The sequence below is a fragment of the Balaenoptera borealis genome (assembly GCF_965194805.1).
Source record: "Balaenoptera borealis genome assembly, chromosome: 5".
In the NCBI taxonomy this organism is placed as follows: domain Eukaryota; kingdom Metazoa; phylum Chordata; class Mammalia; order Artiodactyla; family Balaenopteridae; genus Balaenoptera; species Balaenoptera borealis.
Window position 1 is genome coordinate 100280746 of NC_138862.1, and position 17175 is coordinate 100297920.

The 17175-nt window shown below is 33.5% G+C and overlaps 1 protein-coding gene across 4 annotated transcripts in view; it reads right to left on the reverse strand.

Moving 5' to 3' along the window:
- LOC309629759 (uncharacterized protein) overlaps positions 1 to 17175 on the reverse strand; it is a 324290-nt gene that overhangs the window by 33226 nt on the left and 273889 nt on the right. For 3 of the 4 annotated variants that reach the window (XR_014245205.1, XM_082394266.1, XM_082394267.1), the window contains 2 exons: positions 2090 to 2238; positions 237 to 423 (listed from right to left, as the gene is read on the reverse strand). Coding sequence is in view for 2 of the 4 variants with exons in the window: in XM_082394266.1 (XP_082250392.1) it covers positions 260 to 423; positions 2090 to 2238 (313 nt within the window). In the remaining 2 variants the exon portion in view is untranslated. Of the gene's footprint in view, positions 1 to 236; positions 424 to 2073; positions 2239 to 17175 lie in introns of all 4 variants that reach the window. The other variant, XR_014245206.1, reaches the window with a different exon arrangement.

Below are 17175 nucleotides of genomic sequence, written 5' to 3' on the forward strand. Positions count from 1 at the left end.
TTATGGTATTAATGGCTTACAACCAGTCAAAATTTGATCATTAAACAAAATCAACTGCTTTGATTATAGATCCACAAGAAAACCACATTTAATCCTATTTCTAGGAAGACTCAAAGTTAAATTGAATTAATAATTAAAAATATACATGCATCATAATATAAATACTCTCTAATACAGAAATATTAGAATATAATATAAATATATATAAAGAGATCTATTATAAAAAATTGACTTACATAATTATGGAAGCTGAGGAATCTCAAGAGCTGCAGTCAGCAAGTTGGAGACCCAGGAGAACTGATGTGTATTTCCAGGCTGAGTCCAAAAGCCTGAGAACCAGGAGCATTGATGGTATATGTTCCAGTTCAAAAGCTGGCAGTCTTGAGACCCAAGAAGAGCCAATGTTCAGTCTGAAGTCAAAGGCTGCAAAAGCACAATGTCCCAGCTCAAACAGTCAAGTAAGAGGAGTTCCCTCTTACTCAGCCTTTTTGTTCTGTACAGATATTCAGCTGATGGGATGAGGCTCACCCACATTAGGGAGAGCAATCTGTTGTATTCAGTCTACTGAGTCAAATGTTAATCCCATCCAGAAACACCCTCATGACAAACTCAGAACAATGTTGGCCCAAATATCTGGGAATAATTATATAAGGATTTTACTTAAAATATTTTCACCAACTATCTTATAAATATAAGACAAATATGTATGTATTTACTAATTTACTTAGGTAATTTTTATGTACACTTAAAGGCATAGATCTGAAGTACAAAATTCAATGAGTTTTGATAAATGTACACCTGTGAAACCGTCATCCCACCAAAGAAAAAAAAATTTCTATCATTCCAGAAAGTTCACTTGGACCTTCTAATCAATCTCCGCACTGTTGGGTAATGACTTTTCTAATTTCTATCATTACATCTTCTATCAAAGATGTCTTTTGCTTGTTCTTGGACTTCATGTAATGGAAAGATACAATATGTATCTTTTTGTGAATGACTTCCTTTATTTAACATAATGTTCTTGAGATTCATCCAGGTTGTGGTGTAAATTCGTAGTCCATTCTTTTTTTTTTTTAAATATTAAATAGTATTCCTCTGTAAGTATATGTGGCTTTTTATTTACACACTTACTAGTGAATGGACATTTGGGTTTTTGCCAGTTTGGTGCCATTATGGAAAAGTTGCTTTGACCCTTTTTGTACAAGGCCCCTTGTGGACATATGTTTATATATCTCTTAGGTGAATAATTAGAATTGCTAGTTCATAAGCTAGATATATGTATATATAGATATATTAATTATACATTAAAAGGAAATACAAATCAGCAAAGTCATTAATCCATTTTAAACATCCACCAGCAAAATATGAGAGCCATTCAACATCTTTACCAAATTTGATGCTGTCAGTATTTTTAATATTAGCCATTCCACTAGGGGTGAAATAGTATATCATTGTAGTTAAACAATTATTTCCTCAATAAACCAAATAAATGTGTTGATAAATTGTGTCAAAAACCAGAATTTGCAATACTTAGTGGCAAATTTCCCAATTATAAATGTGAGTCTTTGGGGGTAAAGAATATAGATCTTGAATATTTAAATTGCAAGTATGAAACTAAACAATGATGAATTCACCAATAACTAAGACCACCTTTCTGGGGGCTTCCAAAATAAGCAATAACTTCTTTTTCCTTTTTCTTTATTTTTTGTAGAGTTTGCCATAAATCTCAGTTTTTGCTTACCTCCATGATTAGAGAAATAAAAGTCATAGAATTTGGTTGTCCTTATACCAAGATTTTGCTTAGAATTTAATTGGTACACATTTTCTGACTCAAAATCACTTTGATGATTTTTTGTTGAAGGTATTTTCTAATTAAAAAACAAAAAACAAAAAAATGAAATAATTTATAAGTAAGGATGACACATTAGAGTCTGAATTTTGTCAGACAGGAGTAGGAGAATTATGTATAGGCTTTATATGAATTTTAGGTTAATTTTTAGCCTCTCAAGTGTTAGTTAGTTTACACAAAAATTGTATGCAGGTCAGAATCAAACAAGTTCAGTTTTTAGTTACCTAGTTTAAAAATCACCTGTAGGTATGGCATCTGAGGTACTCTTTGCCCCATCAGCAGCTGCAGGGATGGGCTGGTGGGAGGGAGTTGAGGGACAATGGCTGTGCAGGTGGCCTGGGCTGAGTGGGCCTCTGCTGGATCTTCCACAGGAGTTGCTGGGCTGCCACCTGCTAAGGAAGAGGCTGTGTCACCCGCGCCTGCTGTTGGAAGTTCTCCCCAGGCAGAGGAGATTACCAAGGTCCCACATAGACTGGCACTGACAGCAGCCATGTGGGAGGTGTTCTGGGGAGAATGATGACTCTGGAAGTGCCTGGATGAAAACCATCAGGGAGTTCAGGGTTTTGGAGCCTAAACCACTCATTCTCCTTGTTAGACCCTGCAATAAACCTTTCTCTGCTCCCCCTCCCCACTCCACCCCCCCCCCAAACAAATCAAATGAATGACAGCATCCTTACCTGCAGTAATGTAAAGTTAGGAAGGACTTTGAGACTGATTGACTACAGACATGCTGTGTTTGACTAACACAGTGTTCAACATTTTAAAAAATTCCAAATTTGGATATTTAACATAAACATCCTGATCTGACTCCCTTGAAAGACAGGAAGATCTGACTGGAATGGCAGACACATTCAGGCCAGGAATCAACTGAGGGTGAGTAGTGACTTCCACCTGCAGATAAACAATGTTCCTTGTCTCTACTTGCCTCCAGCATGCCCATTTCCTCATATTCTGGTTCACTAATTTATGATATATATCTAGGCCAATAAGTATTTGAGTGTGAGATGCTCATCGAGAGCGTAGCTTAGATTTTACAAATTTAAAAATTGAGTCTTAAAGATAAGATTATTATTACTTATTATTATTATTATTACTAATACTTATATTTGCTATATGTCAGGCACTATTCTAAGAGATCAAATATCTATTCCCTAATCTAGTCCTCGAATTAACCCTATAGGGTGGTATCATTTTTATCCTCACTTTCAAGTTAAGGAAACTGAGTTACGGATAGGTTAAGAGACTAGTCCAAGGTCCAACACTGAGTTTCTAATGAACTGGTGCTGGGAACAGATACTATGTTTCTCAGTCTAGTAGTTTGTCGCTGACATCCTAGATGCACTTCTCTCCTCACTGATTTAGCCCTCAGCAAAGAATTGATACATTATATCAAGCCATGTAAACTGAGGTGGGAAGAGGACTAAGTATAAGGGATAGGTTAGTCAATAATGCAACTAAAAAAAAAGTCCTAGGAAAAGGCAAGTATACTCTATTTTACTTGTCTGGAAAGTTTTCCCATCTCCCTTTTCTGATATCAGCCCTACACTTTCTTGTTGACCCCAGGGATGTGTACATGATCCAGGCTTTTTAGACCCAGTTAATGCCCCATATATGAGCACATGACCCAGGAGCTACAGTTCTTTGCTGGGATTGATTTTTCAGGTGCTGGTGAAGAGCAGCTTTCCTTCTGCTTCTTCCTAGGATCCTAAATAGGCAAACTTGAATTTGCTGCTGGTAGTGGTCACTTTCTCTCAAAGTAGAGAAGACCTATTTGCAGGATGTAAACAAAGGACTACAGAGAAAAGTGAAGACAAGGAAGGTGGTGGGATAGAGGAAAGTTATGGAAACCACCATTTCCCCTTTAATTTTGCTTAAGCTAGTTTATTTTGGAATTTGGCCATTTGTCATTGCCATAGTCCTGATTAATACAGTAGGAAATTAGACAACCTGAGACTCCTGGGAAAGCAGCTGACAGTCCTAAAGTCAAACTTTTATAAAGCTAAAAGATGTAATTATCAGCCAAACACAGAGACCTAGAAAGATCTAGTTGAGAAGATTTATGACTAGGGCCCAGATTCAGGAATTCAAAGTAGGGATCACATAAACACGAAATTCTGGGAACATTGACAAGAGGAGGATGCAGCCCCCATGGCATTAACCAGTATTGGCTTGTGGGTTGAAATCACAAGTACTACTTCCCTAAGACATTAGTTACCAGGAGGTAAAAAGGAAAGCCCACAGATTTTAAAAAATCTGAGTGATAGGAGGCTGCTTTCACATCCACCTAACAACACCACAGGAAATCCATCTTAAGAGAACACGGGAAGATCTTACACTACGTTAAGCTACTACAATTCACTTATCTGTGAAGAAGAGGTAGTTCCAGTAAACACCTGTACAAATTTCTGGGAAATAGTTGAAACAGGGTAACAGCCTGCTATATATTAACATATACTAATGATTGCATATCATTTAAAAACTAAAAACCAAAGAACCATCTTTGACCTCCAGCTTGATTAAAAAAAAAATATTCTCAAGAGTATTATAGAAGCCAGTTGAAAATAACATCAAATGCCCTGAACTTGTCTCATTACGGCATACCTGTTGATTGTAGATATGGCATAAAAGGATTCTTGCCACTTGCCTCCAAGCTAGTGGTGTGATTCCAAAACTCATCTTTTTTCATCTATTTTAAACCTAGCCACACATAGGTCTCCTAAAAGCCTTATTTTGCCTCTTAACTCCCTTTTCTTGCTTTGACATGATTTTGTGGTCAGTGTTTACTGTAATTACCTTTCCTATGTATAGTAAATGTCAGCACTCTACCATGTTCTTTCTATTGGGTCATCATCAGTCCTGATTCACTACCAACTCAAGATGGGGAGAAGTTTGAGTAAAGATGAATATAGACTTACAAAATAATCCAAGCACAGTACAAAAAGTGTAACTGACACTGAAGATTAGCATATAAGACAATTTTCCCTCTTTCAGATAATAGCTAGGGAATATGAGAAAGAAAAATCAAAAGCACACAAAAGAAACTATGCAGTGAAGACAGCCACAGAGATGATTCATGCTGTCTTTCTATTTCAAAACAAACAAAGTGACTAGAAATCCAGCTGAGCATCGTTCATTTAAATTTAGGATTTTTAAGAATTAATAGACCATCAATGTACTCTTGCTAAGGGCTAAAATGCTTCTATTGGCGTTTTGAGTTGTGTTCACTCTCAGTCCCTCTTGGAAGTTATTGAGGAAAAACAATGCCTCTACAAGCTTTTAATAGAACAAAGAGTGTATCTGTCAGCTCTACCCATGATTTAAGGCATTGGTGCCTCTGATCATCAATTTACTTCAGCTTTTCTCCTGACTCACAAGAATGTTAAGTACTCAAGGGATTAAAGTCTAGTCTCTTGAGGTTCTATACACAAATAGGCTGATTTGGTCTAGTAATCAAATGAGATTTGTTTTACAAGTAGATACCAGCACAATTACAGAAACTAAACACAAATAGAAAGAGGAGAATATTGCCAAGCCAAAAAGAGCGTCAGTGTTTTAGAACAGGGAGATAAAAGACATAGGCATAGGGCATCCTCTATGAATGGGGCAAATATCTGACCAATTCTAGAAGAAAGACCATGGCTAAAGTCTTCCTCTTAAACACTAAACATTCTATAAAATGCAGTGATACAACCCTATTTGAATTCCCATTTTTTTTTACTCCCTACAAACAAACATAGCTATAGCTTAATTCTTCAGTATAGAGAATCCCCAGAAGAGTTTACAAGTAAAATAAATAAAAATACATCTCAAAACATGGGAAGAATATTGGAGAAATATAAATAATTCTTCTTTGTATTCTAATATTTTTTCCAATATCTTGCATTTTTGTAATTTATGCTTACATCCAGGAACTGTTAGAAGGGGGAAAGAGATGAAGTTCTATTAATTACCTCACACATAGATCTCAGCTAGAAGCTAGAAAATTTAGTACTAATTTATTCCACATATTAGCCAAGCACAATGCACACTGGAGAATTTGTAAGATAATATACCATTTTATAATAATGTGGTTTATAAATACAAAAATAATATATTTATTAATATGTTATAATGATGACCATATAGCAATAAGTGATATACTAACAAATGATGAATCTAATAGCACCAAAGTGATGTTTAACTTGTACATATTTCAAACAAAATAAAAATTTAAAAAGATCCTTCTGTATACATTATGATTACAATGAATCAAAAACTAAGCAGAAACTAAGCATATGTAGAGGTATTAATTCTTTCCCTGACATTCTTCTAGGAATTTCTAAGTGATTTTTTTTTTATACTGAGAAAATGTACAAAATCTGTTTTAGAGCTTCTTAAAAGGGAAAACTTTAAAGAATCGTGCTACAATTGTTTCAATCTCAACCAACAAGTATGAAAATATCTATGGAAATTTAGTTGGAAACCTAGCATCCTTGATTTGCATCAGTTGTTCTTACACACTAACAGGCTTTATTTAATATTCTTTTTTTTAATAAATTGATTTATTTATTTTTGGCTGCATTGGGTCTTCGTTGCTGTGTGAGGGTTTTCTCTAGTTGCGGTGAGCGGGGGCTACTCTTCGTCGCGGTGCGCAGGCTTCTTGTTGTAGTGGCTTCTCTTGCTGCGGAGCATGGGCTCTAGGCGCTCGGGCTTCAGTAGTGGCACGCGGCCTCAGTAGCTGTGGCTTGCAGGCTCTAGAGCGTAGGCTCAGTAGTTGTGGCGCATGGGCTTAGTTGCTCTGTGGCATGTGGGATCTTCCCTGACCAGGGCTCGAACCCATGTCCCCCCTGCATTGACAGGTGGATTCTTAGCCACTGTGCCACCAGGGAAGACTTAATATTCTTTTAAGAAATATTTTCTTAAAACCCACTTATCGTTTTTTTTGGGGGGGGTGTTTTAAACAAACTAGAATATCCTGAATGCCAAGGTTTGTTTGCTTTAAATTTAAATATATGTCAGTTTTTTAAAGGTAACGTGCTTACATTTTTTCCAATAAGTTTCATGGTGACAGAAAATTCTCCAAACTTTTATATTCAAAACTCTGTACAACACAACTTTTTTCCAAAAGCACTTACTTTTGCACTTATTAAAACTTCACTTTTACATTGAAAGTACAGATTGTGTTTATTTTTTGGAAAATATTTTCTAGTTATTATACAACAAAAACCACTTTCCATGATAGAAAGATTAGCAGATTTTAAATAATTTAATGTGTAAATTAGAAGCTCATCTTTAAACTCAAAAAATCATTTGACACTTTTCTCCAGCACACATTTAAACATCTAAATTACCAGCAAACATATATGTGTTCAGATGATTATTATGATCTTGGTCCATCTCATTCCTAAGTAATGGAATTTTTTACTATTTAAGATTATAAAAATCTGTAAATCTATTTAGTGGACAAAATCTTCTGAAAGCAAATCAATCCCTTTTTATTGTGAAGTCTCCCTCCTCTCTCAGGCTACCTTATTTACTACCTTAGGCTATCATGATTGATCATCTGATAATTGGCCCAAGAAAAAGCACCAGTGCCAATCCTAGTAGTATTAAATATTAGTAAGAATAAATACATTCCTTAATTGTAGAAAAGATAAATGGAAATATTAAGATATAATTTTCTAATCTAGTGGATTTTCTTATTTGGAGACAAAGTAGAAAAACAAAGTTCTGGGCTAATGGAAAGAAGAGATATTAGAGAAGAAAGATTAAAGAAGTAAGGGCTGTGTAGAAAGAGAGAGAAAGGAAAAACCCTGAATATGGGTGGCATTCTCTTAGTACCAGGCTTAATACAACATTCAACTCCAGAATGAAAATGCGATGCATAAATATTGGAAATGAGGTTTACAATCAAAGAAGAAGGGCAGAGATAATCACAATTGAGGAAAAAGGAAAAAATAAAACAAAACCCCCAAAGCATGGTATATCTCTAATTCTACCACTTTGATTAGATTTCATAGAGTTGGATATATGCATATGCAAAATCCAGCACCCAATTTAATTTTATCCAGCTACAAGTTCTTTCACTTAACATAATGCTTTTGAGATTCATCCATATTGTTTTTGTATTAGTGTCCTATTGTTGTTGTAACAAACTACCACAAATTTACTGGCTTAAAACAACACAAATTTATTCTTTTACAGTTCTAAGAGTCATAAGTCCAAAACAGTCTTAAGGGGCTAAAAAGATATCAGCATGGGTGATTCCTTCTAGAGTTTCCAGAGGAGTATCCATTCCTTCATGCTTCTGGTATGCAGAGACTGTCAGCATTCCTTGTCTCCTGGTTATAACACTCCAATCTCTGCTTTTGGGATCACAACTTTTTAAAAAAAATTTTATTGGAGTATAGTTGATTTACAGTGTTGTGTTTCTGCTGTACAGCAAAGTGAATCAGTTATATGTATACATATATCCACTCTTTTTTAGATCCTTTTCCCATACAGGCCATTACAGAGTATTGAGTAGAGTTCCCTGTACTATATTAGTTCCCTGTCCTTATTAGTTACCTTTTTTATATATAGTAGTGTGTATATGTCAATCCCAATCTCCCAATTTATCCCTCCTTCCACCACGCCCTGGTGACCATAAGTTTGTTCTCTACATTCATGACTCTACTTCTGTTTTGTAAATAAGTTCACTTGTACCCTTCTTTTTAGATTCCACATATAAGCAATATCATATGATATTTGTCTTCTTGTGTCTGACTTACTTCACTCAGTATGACAATATCTAAGTCCACCCATGTTGCTGCAAGTGGCATTATTTTGTTCTTTTTTACAGCTGACTAATATTCCATTGTATATATATGCCACATCTTCTTTATCCATTCCTCTGTTGATGGACATTTAGGTTGCTTCCATGTCCTGGCTATTGTAAATAGTGCTGCAGTGAATATTTGGGTGCATGTATCTTTTCAAATTATGGTTTTCTCCGGCTATATGCCCAGGAGTGTGATTGCTACCTCAACATAATAAAGGCCATATACAACAAACCCAAGCAAACATCATTCTCAATGGTGAAAAACTTAAAGAATTTCCTCTAAGATCAGGAATAAGATAAGGATGTCCACTCTCGCCACTATTATTCAACATAGTTTTGGAAGTCCTAGCCACAACTTCTTTTATACTTTCTTTCTCTCTCTGATCTTTTGCCTCCCACTTATAAGAACTTCTGTGACTACATCAAGTCCATCCAGATAGTCCAGGGTAATCTCCCCATCTCAAGATTCTTAATTTAGTCACATCTTCAGAGTCTCTTTTGCCAAATAAGGGAATAGTCAGAGGTATTAAAGATTAGAACTTGGCCATCTTTGGGAAAGAGGGAGGGCATTATTCAGCCTACCACACTGCATATACCAGTGGTTAGTTCCTGTTTATTGCTGAGAAGTTTTCCATAGTGTGGATTTATCTCAATTTGTTCATCAATTCACCTGTGGATGGATGTTTATATCAGTTCCAGTTTTTGGTTATTATGAAAAAAGCTACTGTAAGCATTATTGTATAAGTCATTGTGTGGACATACTCTTTTCTCATTAATCTTGGGTAAGTACCTAGGAATGAGGTTCCTGGGCTGTAAAGTAAGTATATACGTTATTTTATATGCAAGAACCATATTATTTTCCATATTGTCTCTGTCATTTTCCATTCTCCTCAGCAATGTATGAGAGTCCCACTTGCTCAGCAATTCAAATTCTTAGGGAATTTTTTTTCTGTCTTTTGTTTGTGTTTCCCGTTCCAAGAGGTATGTGGCTGCATCTCATTGGGTTTTTAAGTTTATTTCTCTAATGGAGCTACTTGCACTCCAAGATGCAGGGTGATATGCAAAGGAAGTTTATCTGGAGAAAGCAAAATAAAAAAGAAAGATAAAAAGTAGAGATGAAAAGAGAATACTCTCAGAGTTTCCTCCAGCCATCTCCACAGAAACACATGCTTCAGATCCTGAGGTCCACAGACCACTTCCCTTGATTTTGTGACATTCTTAGTAAAGTTTTAGTTATTTAGTTAAAGTCAATTCCTATAGTAAACACTATTTTATTTGTTTGTATAAACTAGTGTGAGTTGCTAATTATGTTTTGCCAAGATTCCAAATAAATGCCCAAAATTAGCAGTTGGAAGGGTCAAATTATCTCAGTATATAAAAGATTATTTTGTTGGGAGATTTTTGATTACAGATTCAATCTCTTTACCAGTTACAGGTCTGTTCAGATTTTCTATTCATGATTCAGTCTTGGTAGGTTGTGTATTTCTAGGAATTTAACCAATGTACTATAGCATCAAAAATAATAAAATACTTAGGAATAAATTCAACTGAGGAGGTGAAAGAGCTGTACACTGAAAACTACTAAAAATGATGGAATAAATAAAAGACACAACTAAATGGAATGATATTTTGTGATCGTGGATTGGAAGATTTATTATTGTTAAAATGTCCATACTACCCAAAGTGATCTAAAGATTCAATGCAATCCTTAATAAAATTCCAATGGCATTTTTCACAGAAAAAAAAATCCTAAAATTTATATTAAACCTCAAAAGATCCTGAATAGGCAAATAAGTCTTGAAAGGAAGAATAAGGCTGGAGGCATCATACTTTCTGATTTCAAACAATATTAGAAAGCTATAGTCATTAAAACAGTATGGAATTGGTATAAAAACAAACACATAGATCAGTGCAACAGAATAGAGATCCCAGAAATAAACCCATACATACATGGTCAATTAATGGCTGACAGAGGAGCCAAGAATATGCAATGGGGAAAGAATAGTCTCTTCAGTAAATGGTGCTGGGAAAACTGGATATCTACATGCAAAACAATGAAATTGGATGCTTATCTTACACTATACACAAAAATCGACTCAAAATGGATTAAAGACTTAAATGTAAGACCTGAAACCATACAACTCCTAGAAAACCTGTAGGGAAAAAGCTCCTTGACATTGGTTTTGGCAATGATATATTTTGGATTTGACACCAAAAACAAAGACAACAAAAACATAAATAAACCAGTGGGGCTGCATAAAACTAAAAAGCTCTGCACAGCAAAGAAAACCATCAGCAAAATGAAAAGGCAACCTCTGGAATAGGAGAAAATATCTGCAAAAAAAATTTGCAATAAGGGGTTAATATCCAAAATATACAAGGAACTCATACAATTCCATAGCAAAAAATCAAATAACCCAATTAAAAAATAGACAAAAGAACTGAATAGATATTTTTTTTCAAAGAAGAAGGCATGAAAATAGCCAACAGGTGCATGAAAAGTTGTTCAATATTACTAATTATCAGGGAAATGCAATTCAAAAACACAGTAAGATATCACCTCACACCTGTGAGAATGGCTGTCATCAAATAGACAAGAAATAACAAAAGCTAGCAAGTATGTAAAGCAAAGGGAACACGTACATTGTTGGTGGGAATGTAAACTGGTACAGCCACAATGGGAAACAGTGTGGAGGATCCTCAAGAAGTTAAAAATGGAATTAACATATGACCTGGCAATCCCACTTCTGGGTATATATTCAAAGGAAACTAAATCATTATCATGATGAGATATCTATACTTCCATGTTCATTGCAACATTATTCACAATAGCCATGGTATGAAAACAACCTAAGTGTCCATCAACAGGTGAATGGATAAATAAAAAGAATATATATATATATATAATATTACAATGAATATATATATATATTCAATGTAACATTATTCAGTCTTAAAAAAAGAAACAATTCCTGTCATTTGCTGCAACATGGATGAACCTGGAGAACATTATGCTAAGTAAAATAAGCCAAACAAACACTGCATTGTATCACTTATATGGGCAATGTAAAACAACAAAAACAACAACAACAAAAAAAGTAAAACTCATAGAAACAGAGAGTAGAATGATGGTTCTGGGGCCAGAGAGTAGGGGAAATAGCAAGGGGCTGGTAAAAGTTTACAAACATTCAGTAATAAGACGAATAGGGTCTGAGGAGCTAATGTATAACATGGTGACTCTAACTGATAATAACAGAATTGTATAATTTAAATTTGCTAAAGAGTAGAAATTAAATATTCTCATCAAAAAGGAAAAAAGCTAAATATGTGAGGTGATGATGTGTTAATTAACTTGATGGTGGGAATCTTTTCACAGTGTATATGTATATCCAATCATCATGTTGTACACTTTAAATATATGACAATTTGGTCAAATATACCTTAATAAAGCTGAAAGAAATATTAATAAGATACTCTGTTCCCTAAATTTCACCCATAAAGTATAATCTTATTTTACTTTTTGATTTTAATAATGTGAACAAAAAGTCTTGTCACTAAGAAAATAACAGGCTGTATATTGCAAGACTTTGTTAATGATAATACCTATAAAGATAAATTATTTCATAATCATACTACATATTTCATATTGATTTCATAATCAATACTACATATTTCCTCAGTGGAAGCTGTGAGGAAATCTGGAGCATATATTGATGCTTTCAAGCAAATATATTAAGATGAAATACATTGAAGTAATGTTTTGTTGAATATGATTTTAAACTGAATTATGTTGGTTTTAATTTAACTTTATATTTTTCGGTGCCTTTTGTTTGCAATAAACATAATAAATTTTACAATAAAAATAGGCATACACAAATCTACCCCTATGCAGACACACACATACACACACACATATGCATGTACTAGTTGGGCTGTTATTGCTCTGAAAAATCATTAACTATTATTACATCAACAAATCTTTAGGGCTATTCACTCTACAATATGCTACTGAGAGTTGCTCCTATTGTAAACAGAGCAGTTGAAAATCAGCACCTGCAATTTTGAGTATCTGCCTTTGTGACTTTGATTTTGGAGGCTCAGACTTAAACCCCTTATTTCTTTTCTCTGTTCATGATTTCTTTTTCTTTTAAACTGAGGTATGACTTTTAACAAGATGCACAAACCATAAGTGAACATTTAAGTAAATTTCTGTATATTTATTCATATGCCCTTATTAACCACAAGCTACATTTTAGAATATTTCTACCTTCCCGGCAGGCTCCCTCACACTGTCTCCCAGTCAATAACACCACTTCATTCCTAAGATAATGGTCATGACATTTTAAAACACATTGTCTCTCTCTATAGGTATAAACTTTTTTTTTTCAACATCTTTATTGGAGTATAATTGCTTTACAATGGTGCGTTAGCTTCTGCTGTAAAACAAAGTGAATCAGCCAAACGTATACTTTTCTTACAAGTGCCTCGTGTTTGGCTGCTCAGGTAAATGACTGCCTTTTGAGGTGTTTCTAGACTTCACCCTTCAAATGAATTTTGTAGAGTTTGTATAGCACATAATTTAATTCATACCGTTCCAAACATATTCACTAAATTTGATGAGAATTTAAATTCATTTTTCAATACTGTTGGATGACTGCTCTCTCTTTTAAGGGTGTACATCCAAAAAACAAAACTGGAGTATGCTAACAGCCAGCTTTGAAAATAGTCCATCCCAAACATACTGTCCAAACATGGTAAAAATATATCTAGCTGATTTCTAATGAGGTTATAAGACATACAGAAACATGAAATTACAGATATATGTTAATTTATATAATATCTATAGTATCTGTAAAATAGAGGTCAATCCGAAAAGGATAACAATTTCTCATAGAGAAGTTGAAGACAGTAATGAGATAATAAAAGCATTTAAAATACAAATGAAAAAGCTGAGGTGTAACAATAATTATTTCATAAATATGAAACATTATCAGTTCAAGATGGAGAAAGTTTGTTTTTTACCTCTAATGAAGCCAGAACCAAAATCATCATCATCATCATTTGAAACTGAAACATGGGCATTTTAGGTTAGAAATAATTAACATTTTCCCAGTAAGAATTGTTAAACATATAGAACTTCTCTCTTTAGAGGTTTATATAAGTAGAAAAGATACTAATCTCTCAGAGATGATTTAGTTGTAGTACTTTCTGGAAACTGGATAATAACCTGTAACAACTCCTTTTATCCCTAGGATATTTCAGTTCAGTTTTATTGACATGTGTATATATATATTGATATATATATTAAAAAGAATATGAATATTCTAAAATATATATTAAAAAGAAAGTTTAGCAATCAATTTTTTTAGCAAGTTGACATTAAAAAACAACTTATATATGTAATATTGAACTTCCTTTACCTTGTTAATATGCAGTTCATAGCACATTTATATGGAGTTACAATATGACTCACAATTGAAAAGATCAAAAATTCAGACTTTGCACAAGAGAGATGCTTTTATTTGACATAAAATTAAAATCAAGTTATCCTTCAAAAAGCCATATATTGTGTTAAATTTAAGTGAAGTTGAACATGATAACATTTGGGAAAGTATGTAACACAGTACTATTGTTTTGCCCTGCAAAGACATTTTATGCAAAATGCTTTGGTAGTTACTGATGCTAATAGATGAAAATCACTGATTATGTAAGTTATGTCCCACAACTTTTGCAGATGGGGCAACATATTCACAGAGTATTTTAAGAGCTTCCCTTTCTTAATCAGAATTATAGTCATACAATCAAAATGTAAGAAACAATTAATCTTCAGATACTATTTAGCAGTAAAAATGACTATTAAGCTGAACTACATTTTAAATTTAGATTTCAGAAGTCTTGTTTCTGTGTGGGTGTTCCTCTGAATTATCTGTTAAGAGTGGAACTAATACAAATATATCCAACAACTGAAATTCTTAATATAATAGAATATATAATAATATAAAAATGAAGGAAAAACAAAATATTGTGATACACATCCTTACTTGATTGCTAAAACATAGACTAGGGAAGCATTTAATGGATTCTTAGTATGTTATAGATACTCAATAGTAATTAAAATATAATAACAAGTAAAAATGATCCAGGTATTTCCAGTTATAAACCCTCTCCTAGGAAAATATTTCACATATTTGATATGAGAGCATTGCAAAGAAAGATACATCCTTAGAAAGTTGTATGGAAAAAGAGAAAGAAGTTGATAATAGGGGCCAGAAAACAAAAAGCAGAGTGAAATGTCTAGCTTGAGGTCACACTAGTAGTTAATTACTGAACTGATAGTAGATAAAATGTAATGTTGATAGTATTTTGTGATCGTTTGACTAATCATGAGTTACATATTTTGTAGGTGCAGGATAAAATAATTATTATGATTCAAAATAATAATAATTACAATAATGATTTCAACTGTAACAGAAAATCACTTTATGGAAACAGATTATGAAGAAAGAAAATGAGTGAATGAAAAAGTTTGTAAGACAGATACAAGCAGAAAATTTCTGTCAAAAAATAACAAAACCTATTATACACATGTATTCTAATGCAAAGAGACACTGTGTAGTTGCCGTCACCAGAGAGGAGGACAACAGCAAGACGTCCTGAATTCAAGGGATAAAAATCTAATGTATGAGACTCTGCATCAAGAATTGATGTGGCAGATTGGAATATGCCATCCAGGTAAGCACAGTTTTCAGACTGCATGCAAAAGAGAAATGATCACCTAACATAGGTATCCCTACACCCAGTAAATTGATCTATAAGCATGGTAATTTCCTGAAAACATTCTATCAAAACATGACTAAAGTTGCCTCTAATAGATTAATCTTCCAGTAAACTCAGCAACCCAGGGTAACTCTAAACTGAGTGTGTGTTTGTGGGGATGAAATTAAAGATGAATGTTATATAATGGACCTCTGAAAAACTGAAACTCACTCTATTGTTGATTGCCCCTGGGATTTTTGAAAAATAACAGTTGCTTAATTTAAAATAAATATGAACACAGGAATAATTATATAATGAATTGTTATTTGTGACATTTCAACAGGAAAGAAAAGGAGCACTGCAGAATCCTCATAGAGGTCTTCACTGCTCTGTGAGGCAAAATTGTAGGTAGGCAGCAAATTCTGATAACCATAGAGTTTTGATGTATTATCTGTGAATGACTTGCTTTTACTGAGTTGTATTCTTTAGTGCTTTTGCACTAAATATGTCCAATAATTAGTGGTTCAGTCCAAAGCCATAAAATCCTAGAACAAAATGTTTTCCATTAAACATTCTGGATTCAGTGAATGCAGAGTTATAGGAAATTATTGCAAGTAAATCTTCAGAAAAGATTTACTCACCTTCAAAATTAGTGTCATTCAAACAGGAGGCAACCTTTCACATACTCAAGGAAGGTGATACAAAAGAATCCTATGTCTTTAAATGCAATGCTGCTTTCTTAAAATTATTTTTTTTTAACACTAGGAATCTCTGAGGGTATGTTCTGATCCTCGATGAGTCCCACAATGTAGAATAGTGCGTCCAAGGAGTACACTATATCTCTTGGTGCACAGTATCATCAAATTTCACTTGTGACACAGCCAATGATAGATGATTCCAAAGAAAATGCAAAAGCTCCAAAACTCATACAGCTTAGTAATGCTAAACCACAGGGAAACTTCTTTTCAACTAAAGTTTATGCAGCAATCCCTGGAAACACAATACTTACTTTATCCTAACTGTAGATACAATTTTACTTTATGTAGATCTGTCATCTCTCAAAATATTTTGTCTTAATAATATTACAGTATCTCTTAAGGGCTCAAAGTCCTGCATTAATCTTTCTAAGCAACATTATATTCCCAAATGGTGAATTTAACACAGATGTACACAAAATTCAACCACAGCAACAACAAAAATTATAACCAGAAACATGCCAAAAATGCTTTAAGAACAAATATTATTATAAGCAAAGTATCAACTGTGAAAAATAATATGTATATTACATTAAGTTTCACTTTTAATCCTATAACCACTCAATGCACTTACTGCATTTCATGATAGATTATAATATTGTTAACTTCTAGATACACCCTAATACTGAAAATATATAAAATTGTAATCACCATCATCAAACAAAATTCTAAATATTTTAAAGTACATGATGGGAATATATTAAAATTGATTATTTCTTCTTATGTAACATTTTTAAATTGTTTTAATCTTAAAATATTTTCTAAACATTAGTTAATTTTCAGTAACTAATTCACATTAACCACACCAATATTCTCATTTGCCCTACCATGCTTATCTTAAGATTTTCACACTAGTAAATTATTGTCTTAAATTTATACCCTTAAGCATAAACTTTCTGGTCACAAGTCATACAGAGCAACTGAGTCAAAATGTTTATCATATAGCATCAATTATTATGTAATCCTCAATTGAATAGATCTACTCTACTATGAATGTTAGTTAATATGTGACATAA